The sequence below is a fragment of the Drosophila rhopaloa genome, unplaced genomic scaffold, assembly GCF_018152115.1.
Source record: "Drosophila rhopaloa isolate 14029-0021.01 unplaced genomic scaffold, ASM1815211v1 contig_178, whole genome shotgun sequence".
Classification (NCBI taxonomy): domain Eukaryota; kingdom Metazoa; phylum Arthropoda; class Insecta; order Diptera; family Drosophilidae; genus Drosophila; species Drosophila rhopaloa.
The window spans coordinates 10,689,831-10,705,496 of record NW_025335059.1 but is presented as its reverse complement, the minus strand read 5'-3'; the positions used below and the strand labels follow the sequence as shown (position 1 = coordinate 10,705,496).

The window sequence follows — 15,666 nt, the reverse complement described above, 5'->3', positions numbered from 1 at the left end:
AAACCAATTAAACGCTTAAGCCTGCTAGCCTACATTTCCGCCTTTCATGGCCCGTGGAACCAATGACTTGGGGTAGATGGAATACATAATAGCGCCATCTAACGGATGACTTTGGAACAGCTGGCCAAGGTGCTCAACAGAGTCAACGTTAATTCTCGATAAGGATTTCTATTAAAGGAAAGCTGAGTAACGGGTATCTAATAATCGACTAAGTTCCCTCTTGTTATATATTATCTTGTAAACCCGCTTAAATTTGGTGTTTATTAGATTATTTATGCCATCCTAAAACTGATATAAATAAAAACAAAACAAATGTTTTTCAAAAAAAAAAAAGATGAAATTTTGTTTTATCCAGATAATAAAGTGTTTCTAACTAATGATTTCTTTCGCAGATCAAGTCCACCATGATCGGACCCAATGCTGCTGCTGCCGGACACCACCAGAAACAGGTGGCGGCGCGGGAAAAGGGCGGCAGCTACCTCCAGAAGTACCAACCGCAGCCACCCCTTCCGCAGTTTAAGCCACTGGTCCAGGTGGATCCCAGCCTGCTCATCAGCAGCCAACGCGCTCCTCTGCAAAATCCTCGGCCAGGAGACTACCTCCTAAACAAGACGGCTAGCACCGAGGGCATTGCCTCCAAGAAGAGTCTGGAGCTAAAGAAGCGTTACCTGTTGGGCGAACCGGCCAATGGCAACAAGATTCAGAAGTCGGGATCCACCTCGGTGCTGGACTCGCGCATCCGCAGCTTCCAGTCGAACATCTCGGAGTGCCAGAAGTTGCTGAATCCCAGCAGTGACATCAGTGCCGGGATGCGCACCTTCCTCGATCGCACAAAGTTGGGCGAGGCCAGCCAGTCGGCCGGGCTGTCCAACGATCTTATGCGCTCCGCCACCAGCAATGTGATCAACGATCTACGCGTGGAGCTCCGGATACAGAAGGCTCCGTCCAGTCACTCCACGGATAACGAGAAGGAGAACGTGTTCGTGAACTGCAAGAATGAGCTGAACAAGGGCATGGAGTACACGGATGCGGTAAATGCCACGCTGCTGGACCAGCTGGCCCGAAAGAGTTCGCCCACCACGCCGACGAACAACAAGACGGTAATCGAGGTTATTGACCTGGTAACTCCAGAGAAGCCGGTGGCTATTATCGATCTCACCGCACTGGAGACGCCCAAGAAGCAGATGGTGGATGGTGGAGCTATGGATGTGGACGATCGCCTCACACCCGATAGCAACAAAATCAGCGAACTGCAGCAGGAGGTGAAGGAGGAACCGAAGCCGGATGTTTCCCGGGATGTTAAGGAGTGCATCCCAGACATTCTGGGGCACATCAAGGAGGGGAGTGGAGCCAAGGAGCAGGTTGGGGAGGAACAGCAGAGTCTGCTGGAGCAGTCCGACGAAGAGAAGCGCGACTCCCCGGAGAAGGATGTCGCCGAGCATGAGCTTTATGAGCCTGGCAGCGTGCAGATCCAAGTCCCCAACATCCCGTGGGACAAGACCAAGCCAGAGGTAATGTCTACCACCGGCAGCAGCGGGTCCATCTGTTCGAGCACAGACTCGTCCAGCATCGAAGATATTCAGCACTACATTCTGGAGTCAACGACTAGTCCGGATACCCAGACAGGAGGCGGGAAGCACAATGTGCCCCGTGTGGAGGTACACGATACGAGTGGCGCCTTGATGCAGGTGGACAGCCTGATGATTGTTAACGGAAAGTACATTGGGGATCCCGAGGATGTCAAGTTCTTGGATATGCCCTCTGATGTTATTGTTCCACCTGCTCCTGCGTTGAAAACGTGTGAATTGGACCTGGAGGATGATCACGAGACGGAACCAGTGACAGCTACTCCCGAGCCTGCAGAGTGCACGGTCATTGAGAAAGAGCGTCGTGTCACTGCTCCACCTCCCTTGCCCGAGATGGGACCACCCACACTGAAGTTCGACAGCAAAAACGAGAACAAGATCGAGAGCCTGAAGAACCTCCCGTTAATTGTCGAGAGTAATGTAGAGCACAGCCAGGCGGTGAAACCCATTACGCTTAATTTGAGCAGTTTGGCCAGGACGCCAGACACACCGACCACGCCCACCGCGCACGATAGCGACAAGACTCCCACGGGAGAGGTACTTTCCCGAGGATCAGATTCGGAAACAGAGCCCACAGGTACTGGTCAGGTGCTAACGGAAACCGAACTCTCCGACTGGACGGCCGACGACTGCATCTCGGAGAACTTTGTGGACATGGAGTTTGTGCTCAACTCCAACAAGGGCACGATTAAACGTCGCAAGGAGCGGCGGCGCAGTGGAGCAAACAAGCTGCCCAGTGGAAACGAGGTTATCCACGAGTTGGCCAGACAGGCACCTGTGGTGCAGATGGACGGAATCCTCAGTGCCATCGACATTGATGACATTGAGTTTATGGACACGGGATCGGAGGGTTCCTGTGCAGAGGCTTATTCCGCCACGAACACGGCGCTTATTCAGAACAGGGGTTACATGGAGTACATCGAGGCGGAACCCAAGCAGACGACGCGCAGGGCAGCTCCGCCATCCAGTTACCCCGGCAACCTACCGCCCCTGGTGACGAAGCGGGATGAGAAACTGGGCATTGATTACATCGAGCAGGGGGCATACATAATGCACGATGATGCTAAAACGCCGGTGAACGAGGTGGCACCCGCGATGACCCAATCCCTGACAGACTCCAGCACTCTCAATGAACTGGACGACGATAGCATGGGTGGATTGGGCTTATCTCAGACCCAGCCCACTACAACGGAGGAGAGTGAGGCTTTGACGGTCGTAACCAGCCCACTTGACACGTCGTCGCCCAGAGTGCTCGATCAATTCGCCTCTATGCTGGCAGCGGGCAAGGGTGATTCCACGCCCAGCAGCTCAGAGCAGCAACCAAAGACCTCCACGGTGACCACAAGTAGCAGTGGGCCCAATTCCTCGACGCCAGGGAACGCATCAAAGGAGGGGGCTGCACAGGAGGAGGATCTACAGATCCAGTTCGAGTATGTCCGAGCGCTGCAACAGCGCATCTCGCAGATCAGCACCCAACGGCGCAAGAGCTCCAAGGGAGAGGCGCCCAACTTGCTGGCCAACGCGAACGCACCTGTGATAGAATCTGTCGAGGATCAGCCTAAGCCCGCAGAGGAGACTGTGTCCTTGATGCGCTCGCGGAGCACCAGCATCTCCGGCAAGGTACCTGAGATTCCCACGCTCAGCAGCAAGCTGGAGGAGATCACCAAAGAGCGCACCAAGCAGAAAGATCTCATCCACGACCTGGTCATGGACAAGCTGCAGTCGAAGAAGCAGCTGAACGCCGAGAAACGTCTGCACCGGAGTCGCCAGCGCAGTTTGCTGACCAGTGGCTATGCCAGTGGCGCTAGCCTGAGTCCCACTCCAAAGTTGGCGGCTGCGTGCAGTCCGCAGGATTCCAATTGCTCCAGCCAAGCACATTACCATGCCTCCACCGCGGAGGAGCGACCAAAGCCGTCGCCGGAGAGACCGTTGCAGAAGTCCGCCACGTCCACGTATGTGTCGCCCTATCGCACGGTCCAGGCACCAACACGCAGTGGAGATCTCTACAAGCCGCGACCCTTCAGTGAGCACATCGAAGTCAGTGCCTTGACAGGCTACAAGCTGGGCAAGACGGCTTCGTTTAATGGCGGGAAATTGGGCGACTTTGTCACGCCCATTGCTCCGGCGAGAGTAAACCGAGGAGGAGGAGGAGGAGTGATTGCACCGGATATCGCTAACATTTCCGCCTCGACGGAGAATCTGAGAAGCGAGGCTAGAGCCAGAGCTCGTCTTAAGTCAAACACAGAGCTGGGTCTCAGTCCCGAGGAAAAGATGCAGCTCATACGCTCACGTCTCAACTATGACCAAAACAGAGTCCTCAAGCCCAAGCAGCTGGAGGAGATGCCAGCCGGGGATCTGGCGGCCCGTGCCCGCAAAATGAGTGCCTCGAAGAGTGTCAATGATCTGGCCTACATGGTGGGTCAGCAGCAGCAGCAGCAGCTGGAGAAGGATGCCGCGCTCCAGGCCAAGGCGGCGGACTTCACATCTGATCCCAATTTGGCTGCCGGTGGCCAGGAGAAGTCGTCGAAAACGAAATCCGGACGCAGGCCAAAGGATCCGGAGCGCCGCAGGAGTCTCATACAGTCGTTGTCCAGCTTCTTCCAGAAGGGATCCACATCCGCGGCCACCAGTCCCAAGGAGCAGGGCGGCCTCGTGGCTGCCGGCCACTCTGAGCACTCAGAACGACCCGGCACCAGCAACAGTGGCACGCCCACAATCTCGGATGCGGCGGGAGGAGGCGGAGGAGGAGGTGGCGTCTTCAGTCGTTTCCGCATCTCGCCCAAGTCCAAGGAGAAGTCAAAGGTGAGTGTGTTTTCCGGTGAATGTATTCGGTGTTCATGTAACCAATTGTTGTCTGCCTTGCTAAGCTTGGCTAGTCCAAGCTATCAATTCAACCAACTCATTTAACATTAAGTTATAATAGAAGCCAAGGACTTGGTGTCTGGTTTTTGTGTAATAAGTGTCTCATTTATAACATTTAAAATTCTTTCCATCATTTTGCAGTCTTGCTTTGATCTGAGGAATTTCGGTTTTGGTGTAAGAACTTTTAACTATTCTTAACCCTACTCATCGATCACAATCGAGTTTTCCAAAGTTTTTCCACTTACAAAAGCTTAGTCTTATTATTTGGCATCCCTAAATTTTATTTTGAATCGTTTCTAATCGCACATCTCTCATTTTTTATTTGGATGGGCTTTATTTGTCTGTTTTCTGTTATATTAAACTAATCAAATTCTACAATTTTATTTTAATTTGTTTTCATTTATTTTATTTTCATTTTCTTTTACCCAATTCCAGCTTAAGTTATTTAAATCTTAACTTTTAAGTTTGCCTGCTGTATTATTTTGTATTTCCTTCTATGCCTACCGTAAATAACATTTATGTGTTTACTTATGTTTATTTCTACCATAAGGTAGCTGTGAATAAGGTTTCAAGGGAACCTTTTGGACTTAAGGATATTAAGTTGTGTGTTTTAACTTTAAGTTTTTATTAGTTTAAGGATTCGACACCTTATTATTTATTGGAAATCGCGTTTGGGGTTATTATTTATGATTTAAGTTCAATGTGGTGGATTATTTTGCATGATTGGTTCCCCTTGACTTCTGGTTATGGTAATCCATAAGAACTATTTGTTAATTTTCTTGCCTTTGGATACCCTGCACGTTAAATGTATAAAACTCCAATTTTTAGTAAATAACATATTGTTTTTAATCAGAGAACTGAAAGTTGTTTATTTTATATTTTCAATATATCTTTCTCCACCTTTTGATACCTCTCAAAAACAAACGCAATCATTTAACCCGATATATATTCTGATACCTCCAAACACAATGCCACACTAGGACAAGGATATGCTCGTCTGCAACGCCGCGGCTGCAGCAGGAGCCACATCACAGACAAACCACTCGCAAGAGTATCTGAACACCGCGCACAACAGTCGCTACCGAAAGCAAATGAACACTTCGAAACCGAAACCCGAATCGTTCTCTTCATCCAGCCCGCAGCTCTACATACACAAGCCCCACCACCTGGCCGGATCTCATCCGAATGCCCTGGACGACCAGACACCACCGCCCATTCCGCCTCTGCCACTGAATTATCAGAGATCCGATGGTTTGTTGTTCTCATTTAATGTCTGCATAAAGTGTCCACCCATGTGTCCTTCCCCGACCCAATTAATCATCCAAGTTAGATCCTTTCGGTGCGGTTATTAACCACTTTCGCCTTTCAGATGAGAGCTACGCTAACGAGACACGGGAGCATAAGAAGCAACGTGCCATATCGAAGGCTTCACGACAAGCTGAGCTCAAGCGACTGCGAATCGCTCAAGAGATTCAGCGGGAACAGGAGGAGATTGAGGTGCAGCTAAAGGACCTGGAGGCACGCGGCGTGCTTATTGAGAAGGCCCTGCGGGGCGAGGCGCAGAACATTGAAAAGTGAGTCTACAATCTTGTTATTTAATTGGGCTCCTAACTTATTTCAACTTCATTTTGCAGCCTGGACGCAACTAAGGACAACGATGAGAAGCTACTTAAGGAACTTTTGGAGATTTGGCGCAACATCACAGCACTCAAGTAGGTTGCGCTACCAAGCTGAGATGCCTAAAAACTAATGTGTTTGATTTTCTGTGTAGGAAACGCGATGAGGAACTGACCATAAGGCAACAGGAACTGCAATTGGAGTATCGACATGCCCAGCTCAAGGAAGAGCTCAATCTGCGCTTGTCCTGCAACAGTAAGTATTAAAACTTGAATTAAAATGATTCTTACATCAGAATGTTTTATGTAAATTAATTACTTTTTGCTTAACCAAATCAAAAAGCATTTGAAACTAGCTACTAATAAAAAGAAAAGAAAAATATTATCAAGCCAATTGTCTGTTGCATTTTATATATATATATTAATTATTCCTTTTATTAAAGAACTGGACAAAAGCTCCGCCGATGTGGCCGCCGAGGGTGCAATACTCAACGAGATGCTGGAAATTGTAGCCAAGCGAGCGGCCCTCAGACCCACTGCCTCCCAACTCGACCTCACGGCAGCGGGATCGGCATCGACCTCAGCCGAGGCAACGGGCATTAAGCTGGTCGGACAACCGCATGACCACGAAGAATCGAATGTGAGTGGTGCCTGAAAAAGCAAAAGAAAATCACAAACTTACCAATCCTTCTGTTCCAGATTTGAATAGCAAACTTTCCCTGGAGTGTGCTGGTCTGCGAAGTTTTAAACGGACTGTTGAGCCTAAATACTTAAGTTGATACAGGGGAGAACGTACCAAAAAGGCAGCTGAATATAAACAATTAACAATACTAGAATCCATGAGCTGTAACCGAAACGAGCAACTAACTATTCAGAGTGATTAAGCTGGCAGAGAACAATTTCAATATATATTTAAGTAGTAAGCCTAACTAATTTCGGAGATGCGCGCAAGTTTGATGTAAAATCAGGCGGAGAAGAAATCAAAACCAAAAACTAATTTCGCAATTTGACAGTAAGCAGTACGATTGTTTTCGAGAATACCTTTAGTTCCGTATACAACCTAATTGTATGTTAAGTTAGTCGTTGCCACTGAAATCTGTCTGATCTTTGAATGCCCTATGCAATACGTTGTGTTTTTTATGCGTTGATTTAATTGTGTAACGTGAACATTTGTAAAGGGTTTGTGATTTTGAGCAATTGTAAATGGTGTATTTGAGTTTCTTAGGTTATTTTCACTTAGTGTTTGTTTGTCGATTTTTGTGTATACCGTTTGAATGTATTATTATTTATTTGACGAAGCACCCGCAAATCGTCCCAAACAGCACACCCATGTATGTTATATGTCATCTGCTGCCCAACCAAAATCAAAGTGAACACAAAGAGATGCACACAAATATTTTCTATATGCGAGAGCCTACACATAACGATGTAAAGGGACAAAGCAACCATTAAATGTATACTAATGAAATGATTTAAATTATTGAGTAATTTTATTTATAACCTGCATATATAAACATATTTATCGAATTTATTATGTAACTTTTCGATTTATTTTGAATTGAATAAAGATTTTATGAAACCTAAAGCTGGTGATGTTTTGGGTGAAGGGTGAATTGTATTTTTGTAAGCTAAATTCAAATTAAAGTAGATTCTCTTTTTGTGGGCATATGATAATAAACCGCTACTTGCTTTTAGACGGTTAAGCAGGTAGCGCATTTTCAAATTCAAATATTTAACGGGCGCTGAAGTTTCCAGTTTCCTTGCACCATGTGGCAACTCTGAAGCAATGTCTGCTATTCGTGGTGAATGTCAAAATAAACAAACAACGGCGATTCGTTGGCGTTTCACTAAATTGCTAATTAAAAGAAAATTACATTATTTTAATACGTAATGACTGACAGACAATCTGTTGGAGAAGCAACCAAGTCCGTGCAGACGTCAGCAGTTGTCAAAGAGGCGGGGAAACAGCAGAAAATGTCGTCGCCAGAAAATCTCAGCTTCGGCTCAGCTGATCTCGGGGAAATGCCGGGAAAGTCGGAAAAGCCGGCTGTTCAGCCCACCGCCTACAGCATGCGACCTGCCTTTGGAGAGATGTTTCCCCTCCCCACCATCAAGAACATAATGAACAACGTGATGGCCGAGAAACTCAAGGGTAAATGGAGTAATCCATTAAGTCATGTCCAGTTGCTAAGCAACTCCTGTAATTGCAGACAAAACCTACGATAAAGAGGTAGCAAAGACGTGGACGAGCGAGATTGCCGACGAGGTGAACCAGCAAATTGCCAGCAGCTCTAAAGTGAAGCGCTACAAGCACGTCGTCCAGGTGGTGCTCGGACCAGGAACTGGGTGCGGGGGCCACCTACGGCTCGCGTTGCTGCTGGGACTGCGACTGCGACACCACCGTAACTGAGGTCTTCCGCAACACCAGCCTCTTCTGCGTGTGCTCGGTGTTCGGAACCTACCAGTACTAGAAGGAGGATAACTTAAATAACTTATTAGGCTAAGGAACACCTCACTTAATTTATTTTCAAGGGGTAAGCTTAACGTATCCGGGGTGTCACACGAAATTGGGTATTCCAAATCAATGAGTCAAAAATAATGTATATACCAATAATATATCTTCAAAAAGAACAATTAAGTATATACAAAGTAATTAACTTAATTTAAACATCATTAGATTAAGAAACGAATTATTATCATTTGAGTGCTTATAATTCTATCAATTTTGATTTGCATTAAATTTTAAGATATTTTTGACATTGACATTAATTATAATTCAATCTGCCCAGATTCCCGTGACACTCCTTCGTATTTACATTTTAAACTAAGCGTAGCTAACTTCTCGTATTTGTAGGCACCGGGAAACAAAGGGTTCATCACTTTCGATATTCGACCTTCGTCGAGCTTCATTGGATGCGCACGTTCAGCGGATTCAGAATGCGGCCCGACATAACAGCGACGTCCAGGTCGCGATCCACGATGAAAAACAGAAACGGATGATTCACGGAGATCTGAATGGGTTTTGTTTGGGAGCCATAGTTGCCTGGAGAGCGAAAGGAAGTGTTTATTGCACTTTGTCTCGTATTGCAGAGGCTGCTGCAACTGTTGCAACACCAACAGGTGGGGCAATCGCAATGCGTTGCGGCTCAATGCCTCCACAACACTCCAATCAATTCAGGTGTGCTGCAATGCGAGACACTTACGCTTCAGCTGATTGATGGGATGCGTACGGATGGTGACGTCTATGGATTGCTCAATGTGCCGCACGTAGACGCCCTTCTCATCAGTCATGGGTCGAAAATCGGCGCGATTCGGCTCGAAGACATCACATCTGCAATGAAAGTAAGAGTGAGCCGGGAGCCGGGAGCTGCAGCAGTCACGCCCATGCTTACATTCCCATCTGCAACAAAAAGCACACACCAAAGACACAGCTCAATAAAAATAATCCAAAGCACAATAATCGACACTTACATTCTGCAAATCGTTGGTCAGGAACATGGTCCCATGCAGCTTAAAGTCGGGTATGATGGCCTGCACCCATCGCGGCTTCAACTGCTTTCGCATCAACCTGAGAGTGGGTCCCAACTTCAGGGAGGCTGCAGCTGCCACGATGTCCGTGTGATAGTCAGGCAGCAGGATCATCAGGTTGTACTCTGGCGTGTCCAGTTCCAGTTCCAGCACGCTCATTTTCAGATGCTCGAAGTACTTGTAATACAGCACTGCGTTATACACCTTGAAGGTGGTGTGCACCACCTGCTGGTTGCCCAGGTAGAACACGTGGCTGATCACATCCGTATTGTAGTTAGACTTGCCCTCGGCCGCCTCTCCTATATAGTGTGGCTCAAAGTCGTTGGTGATCGGAGCAAAGGCAGCGGTAACAGGCGGGGGGATGTGCAGCGGATGGTGCGGGACATGCGTGTGCGGATTGAAGAGTGTCAGGAAGAGATTCGCATCCAGATCCTTGTAGCCTGGCAGCGCGTGACGCTTGTGGCGCACCATCTTGGTCTTTCGAGTCAGCGAGATGTTTGCTGCCTGAGGCGCTATAATGGAAATTACCTGCCGTGTGGGCGATGGTTTCCGCTCCGCCACCTGGCGAGCCATCATCGGCATGGCCGCTGTCCGGGCGCTGGGCAGGTAAATGGGCTTCGGCGTGATGGGATTCGAGTGCTTGAGCGGCGCCTGCAGCTTGCTGGTGGGCAGACGGGAGACGCGGGCCTTCTGGATGCGAAGCAGCGGCTCGGAGTCCTCCTCGGCCACAAATGCAGACACCAACTCGGCTGCCTCATCCTCGCCAGCGGGTTCGGCCTCCTCTTCGCCCGACGTTGTAGCAGGGGCTTCTGTGGTGGCTTCCGCCTCCGCTGGAGCCTCTGTCGTGGTGGTTGGAGGCTCTGTCGTCGTGGTTGCCGGTGCCTCCGTAGTCGTAGTGGTCGGCTCTACCGTTGTGCTTTCCGCATCCTTCAATGTTGTTGTCTCCGCTTCCATTTCCTCGGTCGTAGAATTGCTGGCCATTGTGGTGTTGACTATCTCAGCATCCGACGTAAGGTTGGATGGTGTTGAGGAAAGCATGTCGATGCTGAGATCGTATCCATAGAACATGAGAACGGTTTCAAAGTCTTTGAGAACCGTCACATTGGACTTGTTCAAGCTGAGCCCCTTTAGGGGATTATCGGAGCCAAAGAAATATGTCTAAAAAATTAATACAAAATATAAGCATATATCTTTTTATCTTTGTGTATTTTTGTCAAAGTTCTTTTGAAACATAATCAATTTATTAAATACATATTTTTAGTTATTTGCAAAAAAAAAATATACCTAAAATTGGAACCAACTGATTTAAGCCTTATAAAATGATTTTAGAGAGTTATTGATTACCTACTTTCACAAATAAATAATATGTATGTATAAATGGTAAGCACTGATGTTTTCAAGGTTTTTTAACCTGCATTTTTCGATTTAAGAACTATTTATTTTCAATAAAAAAAACTTTCTTTTAAACAGCTAATTAAAAAAAGGAAAGAGACACCATTTTTCAAAAAAATGGAAAATGTTAAAAAATCAAAAACTAAAAACTCTACAAATTAATTCATGTAAAATTTTAATTGTGGTTAATAAAACTTCCTTCCTAAAATATAGATAGCCATCAAAAAGCCTTATTGATCCATTTAACTGCTCAAAATCTGATCAGTAGGTACATAATGATTGGCAATTAAAAAATCTATTCACTTGAACAATTGCTGGTCACTTTTGGTAGATTATCTGACCCAATGGGGTCGACGAACTATTGAAATCCGATTACAGATCAGCAGAGCAATGGTTATAGGCCTGGGGCAATTTGTTTGGCAGTACGCATACTCAATTTTGATTCTGTTCTTTATCAATGAGCACTTGGCAATCCGCACTCCAGGCCAATGGGTGCCCAGCCAGGCGTGTAAATGTGTGTTGGCATTTCATTCGAAGGGGTTTTGAGTGGGTTCCCGCCAATGGCACTGGGTTAAGTTCAAAGTGGCCACATTGGCCCATTTGTGGACCCAGCCCAGCCTTACCCGCAGTCGTCGGTGAATGTCGCGATAGCCCACTCGGGTAACGTCTCGATTGTTGGGCAACTGGAGCACATGACGCAGTTCCTCGGCACTGTTGCCCGCCGATCCTTCGTACAGGGCCACCAGGACACTGACCAGCGCGGTCGGCGAGAAGGCAAAGTTGTTGCGGTTGAGGATGGAGTGGTAGTGGAGCAGGCGGTGGGTCAGGTCGTTGGTCAGGTCGACCATCACCTCGGCGGGAGTTAGCTCTTTGGCGGCCAGCACCTGGGGCAGGTGATCCAGAGGCGTCAACGGCGGCGGTGGAAAGTGCGGATGCGGGAAGCCGCTGGCCCGAAACTCCTCGTGGTCGATCTGTATGTAGTGGGCCTCCAACTGGAGGAGCTGGAGCACCAGCACCAGCCAGGTCATCAGTAGCGGCAATCCAGCCATGACAATGCACCCGACCTCGGACTGGACTGATTGATAGCGCACTTAGCACTCTGATTGTCGCGTTCGCGGCTGTTTAGCAAAAAAATTGGCAAGCTCTATCCGCGTTCCCAAATTGCAGTCCGTTCATTATTTTCCACTTTTTTTCGATCCCGATTCAATTAGCCCCACCGATGATCTGCACTCAAGGTGATGACTATTCCGAAATTCGTCAACCGTCAAGCGGCGGCCGTTTTCCACATAGTTTCAGATGCAGTGGGTCGTACAGTGTGGGGTCGTTTCGCTTTTGGCTCGAACTGAACTGATTCGCGTGATTGCTGCTGCCAAACTGAAGTTGGGACTGGTTGGGAAGTGTGCTAAAATACGACACCCGATCGATGGACATGGGATCGGCTCGACTATTCGAGCTCGGCTCCGTGGTTCAACCAGCCGATGTTACGTGGAAAATGTTTGCCATACGAAACGTAAAAGAGTAATCTAAACCTAAGTTTATATAACTATTGAAGAGGCAGCTCGGAGCTTTGAACACTTAATTATAACAATTAAACTCAATAAAAAACTTAGCTTAAGACATCCTAAAAATATCCTATATCAAATCGCCTAGTGATAACATAATATGTGTACTTTATAGCGTCGGAAATATCTCCTTTACTGCGGTACAAAAATACGAAAAACAAGAAAGGAAAGCTAACTTCGGGCGGAGCCGAAGTTGATATACCCTTGCAGAATACTCTGTAAATTATATTCTCCAAAATTATTCATATGATGCATTCTTAATACTCATAAAAAATCCCAGCTTCCTAACTTTAAAACTCCAAAGTTATGGCATTTCCAATCGTTCAGTTATATGGCAGCTATAGGATATAGTCGGCCTTCCTTATGAAATTTGGTAGGTCGGATTTAAACGAGCTCATGGTCAAATATAAAACCCAGTAGAAAACTTCCAGCTTCCTAACTTAACAAATACAACAAAGTTATGGCATTTCACGATACAAATTATATACAAAAAAGTTAAAATATGGCAGCTATTAGGGCTTATTTTCGAAGTAAAATAAAAAACGATACTCATTTGAATCAAAAACCGAAATCATAGATATTTTCAATTATTTTTCCAATTTTTTATATTTTATGAAAGTTTCATTAAAAAACTAATACTATCTTGCTAATTTTGGTCCCTTAAGAAATCAATAAATGTAGGGCTTAATGAATTAATTTTCAAGCAACAAGTATTTCCAAGAGGGACAATTCCCGACTGATAGTATCTCTTTTAAACGAAATGACAGGTCGTGACACATCGACACGATGGGATATCTAGATTATGCTTCAGTTGCTTCAATGGGGAGCTTGTGGATAAAGTCATGCGGTCGCTGAAAAGCCTTGTTCAACTTGGTCTTGGGTTCTTCTGCGCCCTAAATGGAATTGTGGATTTTTACATGGATATTAGGTCAGGAAGACTACGTAGGTCTCGTTTCCTTGCCTCCTACAGGATAGTGCACAATTTTTTGGTTTTCGTCCTGACGACCAAGTTCCTACTGGACTTTTCGGAAATGTTTGCTGACACAAAAAAATCCGTGGTGATATTGATTAACTTTTACACCTACTTCACCGTGGTGTTTGAAATGGAATTTTTGTGGTTCTCCTGAAGCTTCAGCAGCAAAAGGAGCTAAGCAGCCAAATGGGATATAGATGGCCGAAGGGAAAACAGCGCTACCTGAATTGCCTGCTCTACTTAATAACCTCACTTCTGATCCTTCGCCTCAGCGTCCATGTGCTTAGGTTTACTTTTAGCACCAGGATGGGGTTCAACCATGCCTGCAACTGCTTTCTGTCCGAGTGCATGATATTTGCGATAAATTACCTGATATTTGCCATCCTGTCGGAGATATGCGAGTGCTGGTGGCGATTGGAGACCGGCCTGAAGATGGTACTCCTGGATCCAAAACCTAGATCTGTTACCTACCAGTTAGGTCAGATTTCAACGGCTGCACACCATGTTCCAGTGCCTAATCGATGTAACCTCGGAGGTGTGCTCCATATTCAACTTCGTCTTTCTGTGCTGCTTGGTTCGAAATCTTTGGAGTGGCATTGTGGCAGGATACATGCTGGTACGCGTAATTCTCGGACATGGACACGCGGACAGAGAGTTCATGTACATTTTGCTGGCCTTGATTACGTGTATCCAACCCCTGTTGTTATCATTCCTCGTGAGTTGCTTGACCCACACAACCGAATCACTACTCGAGGCCGCCAAGGATATTTTAAGGACACCTCACAAACAAAGCACTGAGGTGGAGAGAAGTGTAAGTACCCAGTTACTAAATTATAATTGAAAGTTCTAAAGCTCTCAATTTATGACAGATCGAATGGTTGTCACTGCAATTGGCCAGGCAGCATACTTACATCGCTATTTTTGGAACGTTTCGCATGAATCGCTCGTTGGCCTTTAAAAGCACATCGGTAATCCTGGTCCACGTGCTCAATTTCGATGACCAAGTGATGTTTCAATCAACTATATTCAATTTTTACAATTAAATATGTCAAGCTTTAAAGCACTATAATAGTGCAGGCCCTATTCAATTTTTCCAAAATAATAGAGTAATGTAAATTATAATATCCCCAAGGTAAATTTCCCCTGTCAATGGAAACGCAAGTAGTTAGTTTTGAAAGTATCATTTTGCTCTTGTCTTTTCTGTTTTTATTTTATTATAGAATTTTTATTTTGTTTAGCTTATTTCATACAATTAGTTGTTTACGTTTTTTTTTCATTCTGATTTCGATTTATTGTTTAAAATCAACATTCATAAACACGTCCATTGAAATGATTTTTAGAGTTCTTTCTTGCTTTCTTTGTTGTATATTTTCATTCGCTTAAAATAGTTTTGAAAATGATTTATTTTGTGGGATTTTTTTATAGCGTGAGTGGTGTTAGAGTAAATGCTTCAGTGTGATGAAGGTGATGGATCCTTAGGCTTACGTACATATGCGGAGCAGTGTTTTATGGACAGACACCTAGTACAAAATGTGCACATCCTATCCGACACGCTGCGATTTAATGGGTAATGGCTGATCTGGAGTCGCAATTAACAGGGGACATTGATGCAGGACATGAAGCATAAAAAGCCAACCAAGCAACAAGTACTTAAGTATCCCTATTTTCCTAGCTGCTGTGATCTGTAGCTTCGATCTGTACATTGAGTGTAAATATACAAATATGCCGTTTGCCTGTATATAAAGACGCAAAATATATATATTTATGATCTGTAGTTTGTGTGTTCGTGTTCCCCTCGCTTCGTACTTCCTTCCTCTATTTTTTGTATGTCTAAAATTGTTCGCGCGTAAAACGTTTTCCATTAGTTTCGATTGCATTTGCTGCACAATTTGCTTTGCAAAAAATATAGTCGCCCATGCGCGCTCTCTATCTCTTTCAGTTTTGTAGGTACTCGATTCTCACCAATGTTCAATTGAAGTGTTAAACATCTCTGCTGCTCTGTATTACGGATATTCGTTATGTTTCGGGGGTCATGGGGTCAAGGGTCATCGGGGATCACTAGTGATTGGATTTCGGTTGCTGGGTCCTCGAGTTTAGCTGCTATTACGATTACGTTAGTTTCGGTCGGTGTGGACTAAGCTTTTCAC

At 45.8% G+C, this 15,666-nt stretch overlaps 4 protein-coding genes across 4 annotated transcripts in view; 3 read left to right on the top strand and 1 right to left on the bottom strand.

Moving 5' to 3' along the window:
• LOC108040674 (F-actin-monooxygenase Mical) overlaps window positions 1–7,649 on the top strand; it is a 45,156-nt gene extending 37,507 nt beyond the window's left edge. Inside the window, 8 exon segments of the mRNA XM_044459075.1 lie at window positions 393–4,388; window positions 4,590–4,622; window positions 5,429–5,699; window positions 5,818–6,022; window positions 6,083–6,160; window positions 6,220–6,320; window positions 6,508–6,704; window positions 6,764–7,649. Coding sequence (XP_044315010.1) covers window positions 393–4,388; window positions 4,590–4,622; window positions 5,429–5,699; window positions 5,818–6,022; window positions 6,083–6,160; window positions 6,220–6,320; window positions 6,508–6,704; window positions 6,764–6,769 — 4,887 coding nt within the window. The 3' untranslated portion in view covers window positions 6,770–7,649.
• Window positions 7,650–7,878: 229 nt separating this feature from the next.
• Window positions 7,879–9,520, top strand: LOC108040672 (dynein light chain Tctex-type protein 2B). Its single transcript, XM_017118242.2, is given in 4 exon segments — window positions 7,879–8,216; window positions 8,275–8,399; window positions 8,401–8,598; window positions 8,919–9,520. Coding segments are annotated over 3 exon segments (522 nt in total). The 5' UTR covers window positions 7,879–7,954; the 3' UTR covers window positions 8,536–8,598; window positions 8,919–9,520.
• Window positions 8,971–12,033, bottom strand: LOC108040671. The gene is made up of 5 exons (XM_017118241.2): window positions 11,608–12,033; window positions 9,536–10,750; window positions 9,457–9,464; window positions 9,268–9,395; window positions 8,971–9,107 (listed from the first exon to the last, which is right to left on the bottom strand). The coding sequence occupies exons 1-5, from the start codon at window positions 12,031–12,033 to the stop codon at window positions 8,971–8,973; spliced, it is 1,914 nt and encodes a 637-aa protein (XP_016973730.1).
• Window positions 12,034–12,413: 380 nt separating this feature from the next.
• On the top strand, window positions 12,414–15,666 carry LOC108040670 (putative gustatory receptor 85a). The gene is given in 5 exon segments (XM_017118240.2): window positions 12,414–12,502; window positions 13,358–13,644; window positions 13,647–14,005; window positions 14,007–14,330; window positions 14,389–15,666. Coding segments are annotated over 5 exon segments (1,233 nt in total). The 3' UTR covers window positions 14,563–15,666.

What these genes read in the sequence shown, in the direction of transcription:
- LOC108040671 (XM_017118241.2), bottom strand. Translation starts at nt 12,033, where the DNA reads ATGGCTGGATTGCCGCTACTGATGACCTGGCTGGTGCTGGTGCTCCAG. An exon ending in ACATTCACCGACGACTGCGG is followed by an intron (nt 10,751 to 11,607) that starts GTAAGGCTGGGC and finishes TTAATTTTTTAG; the next exon opens with ACATATTTCTTTGGCTCCGA. An exon ending in TCCCATCAATCAGCTGAAGC is followed by an intron (nt 9,108 to 9,267) that starts GTAAGTGTCTCG and finishes TTCGCTCTCCAG; the next exon opens with GCAACTATGGCTCCCAAACA.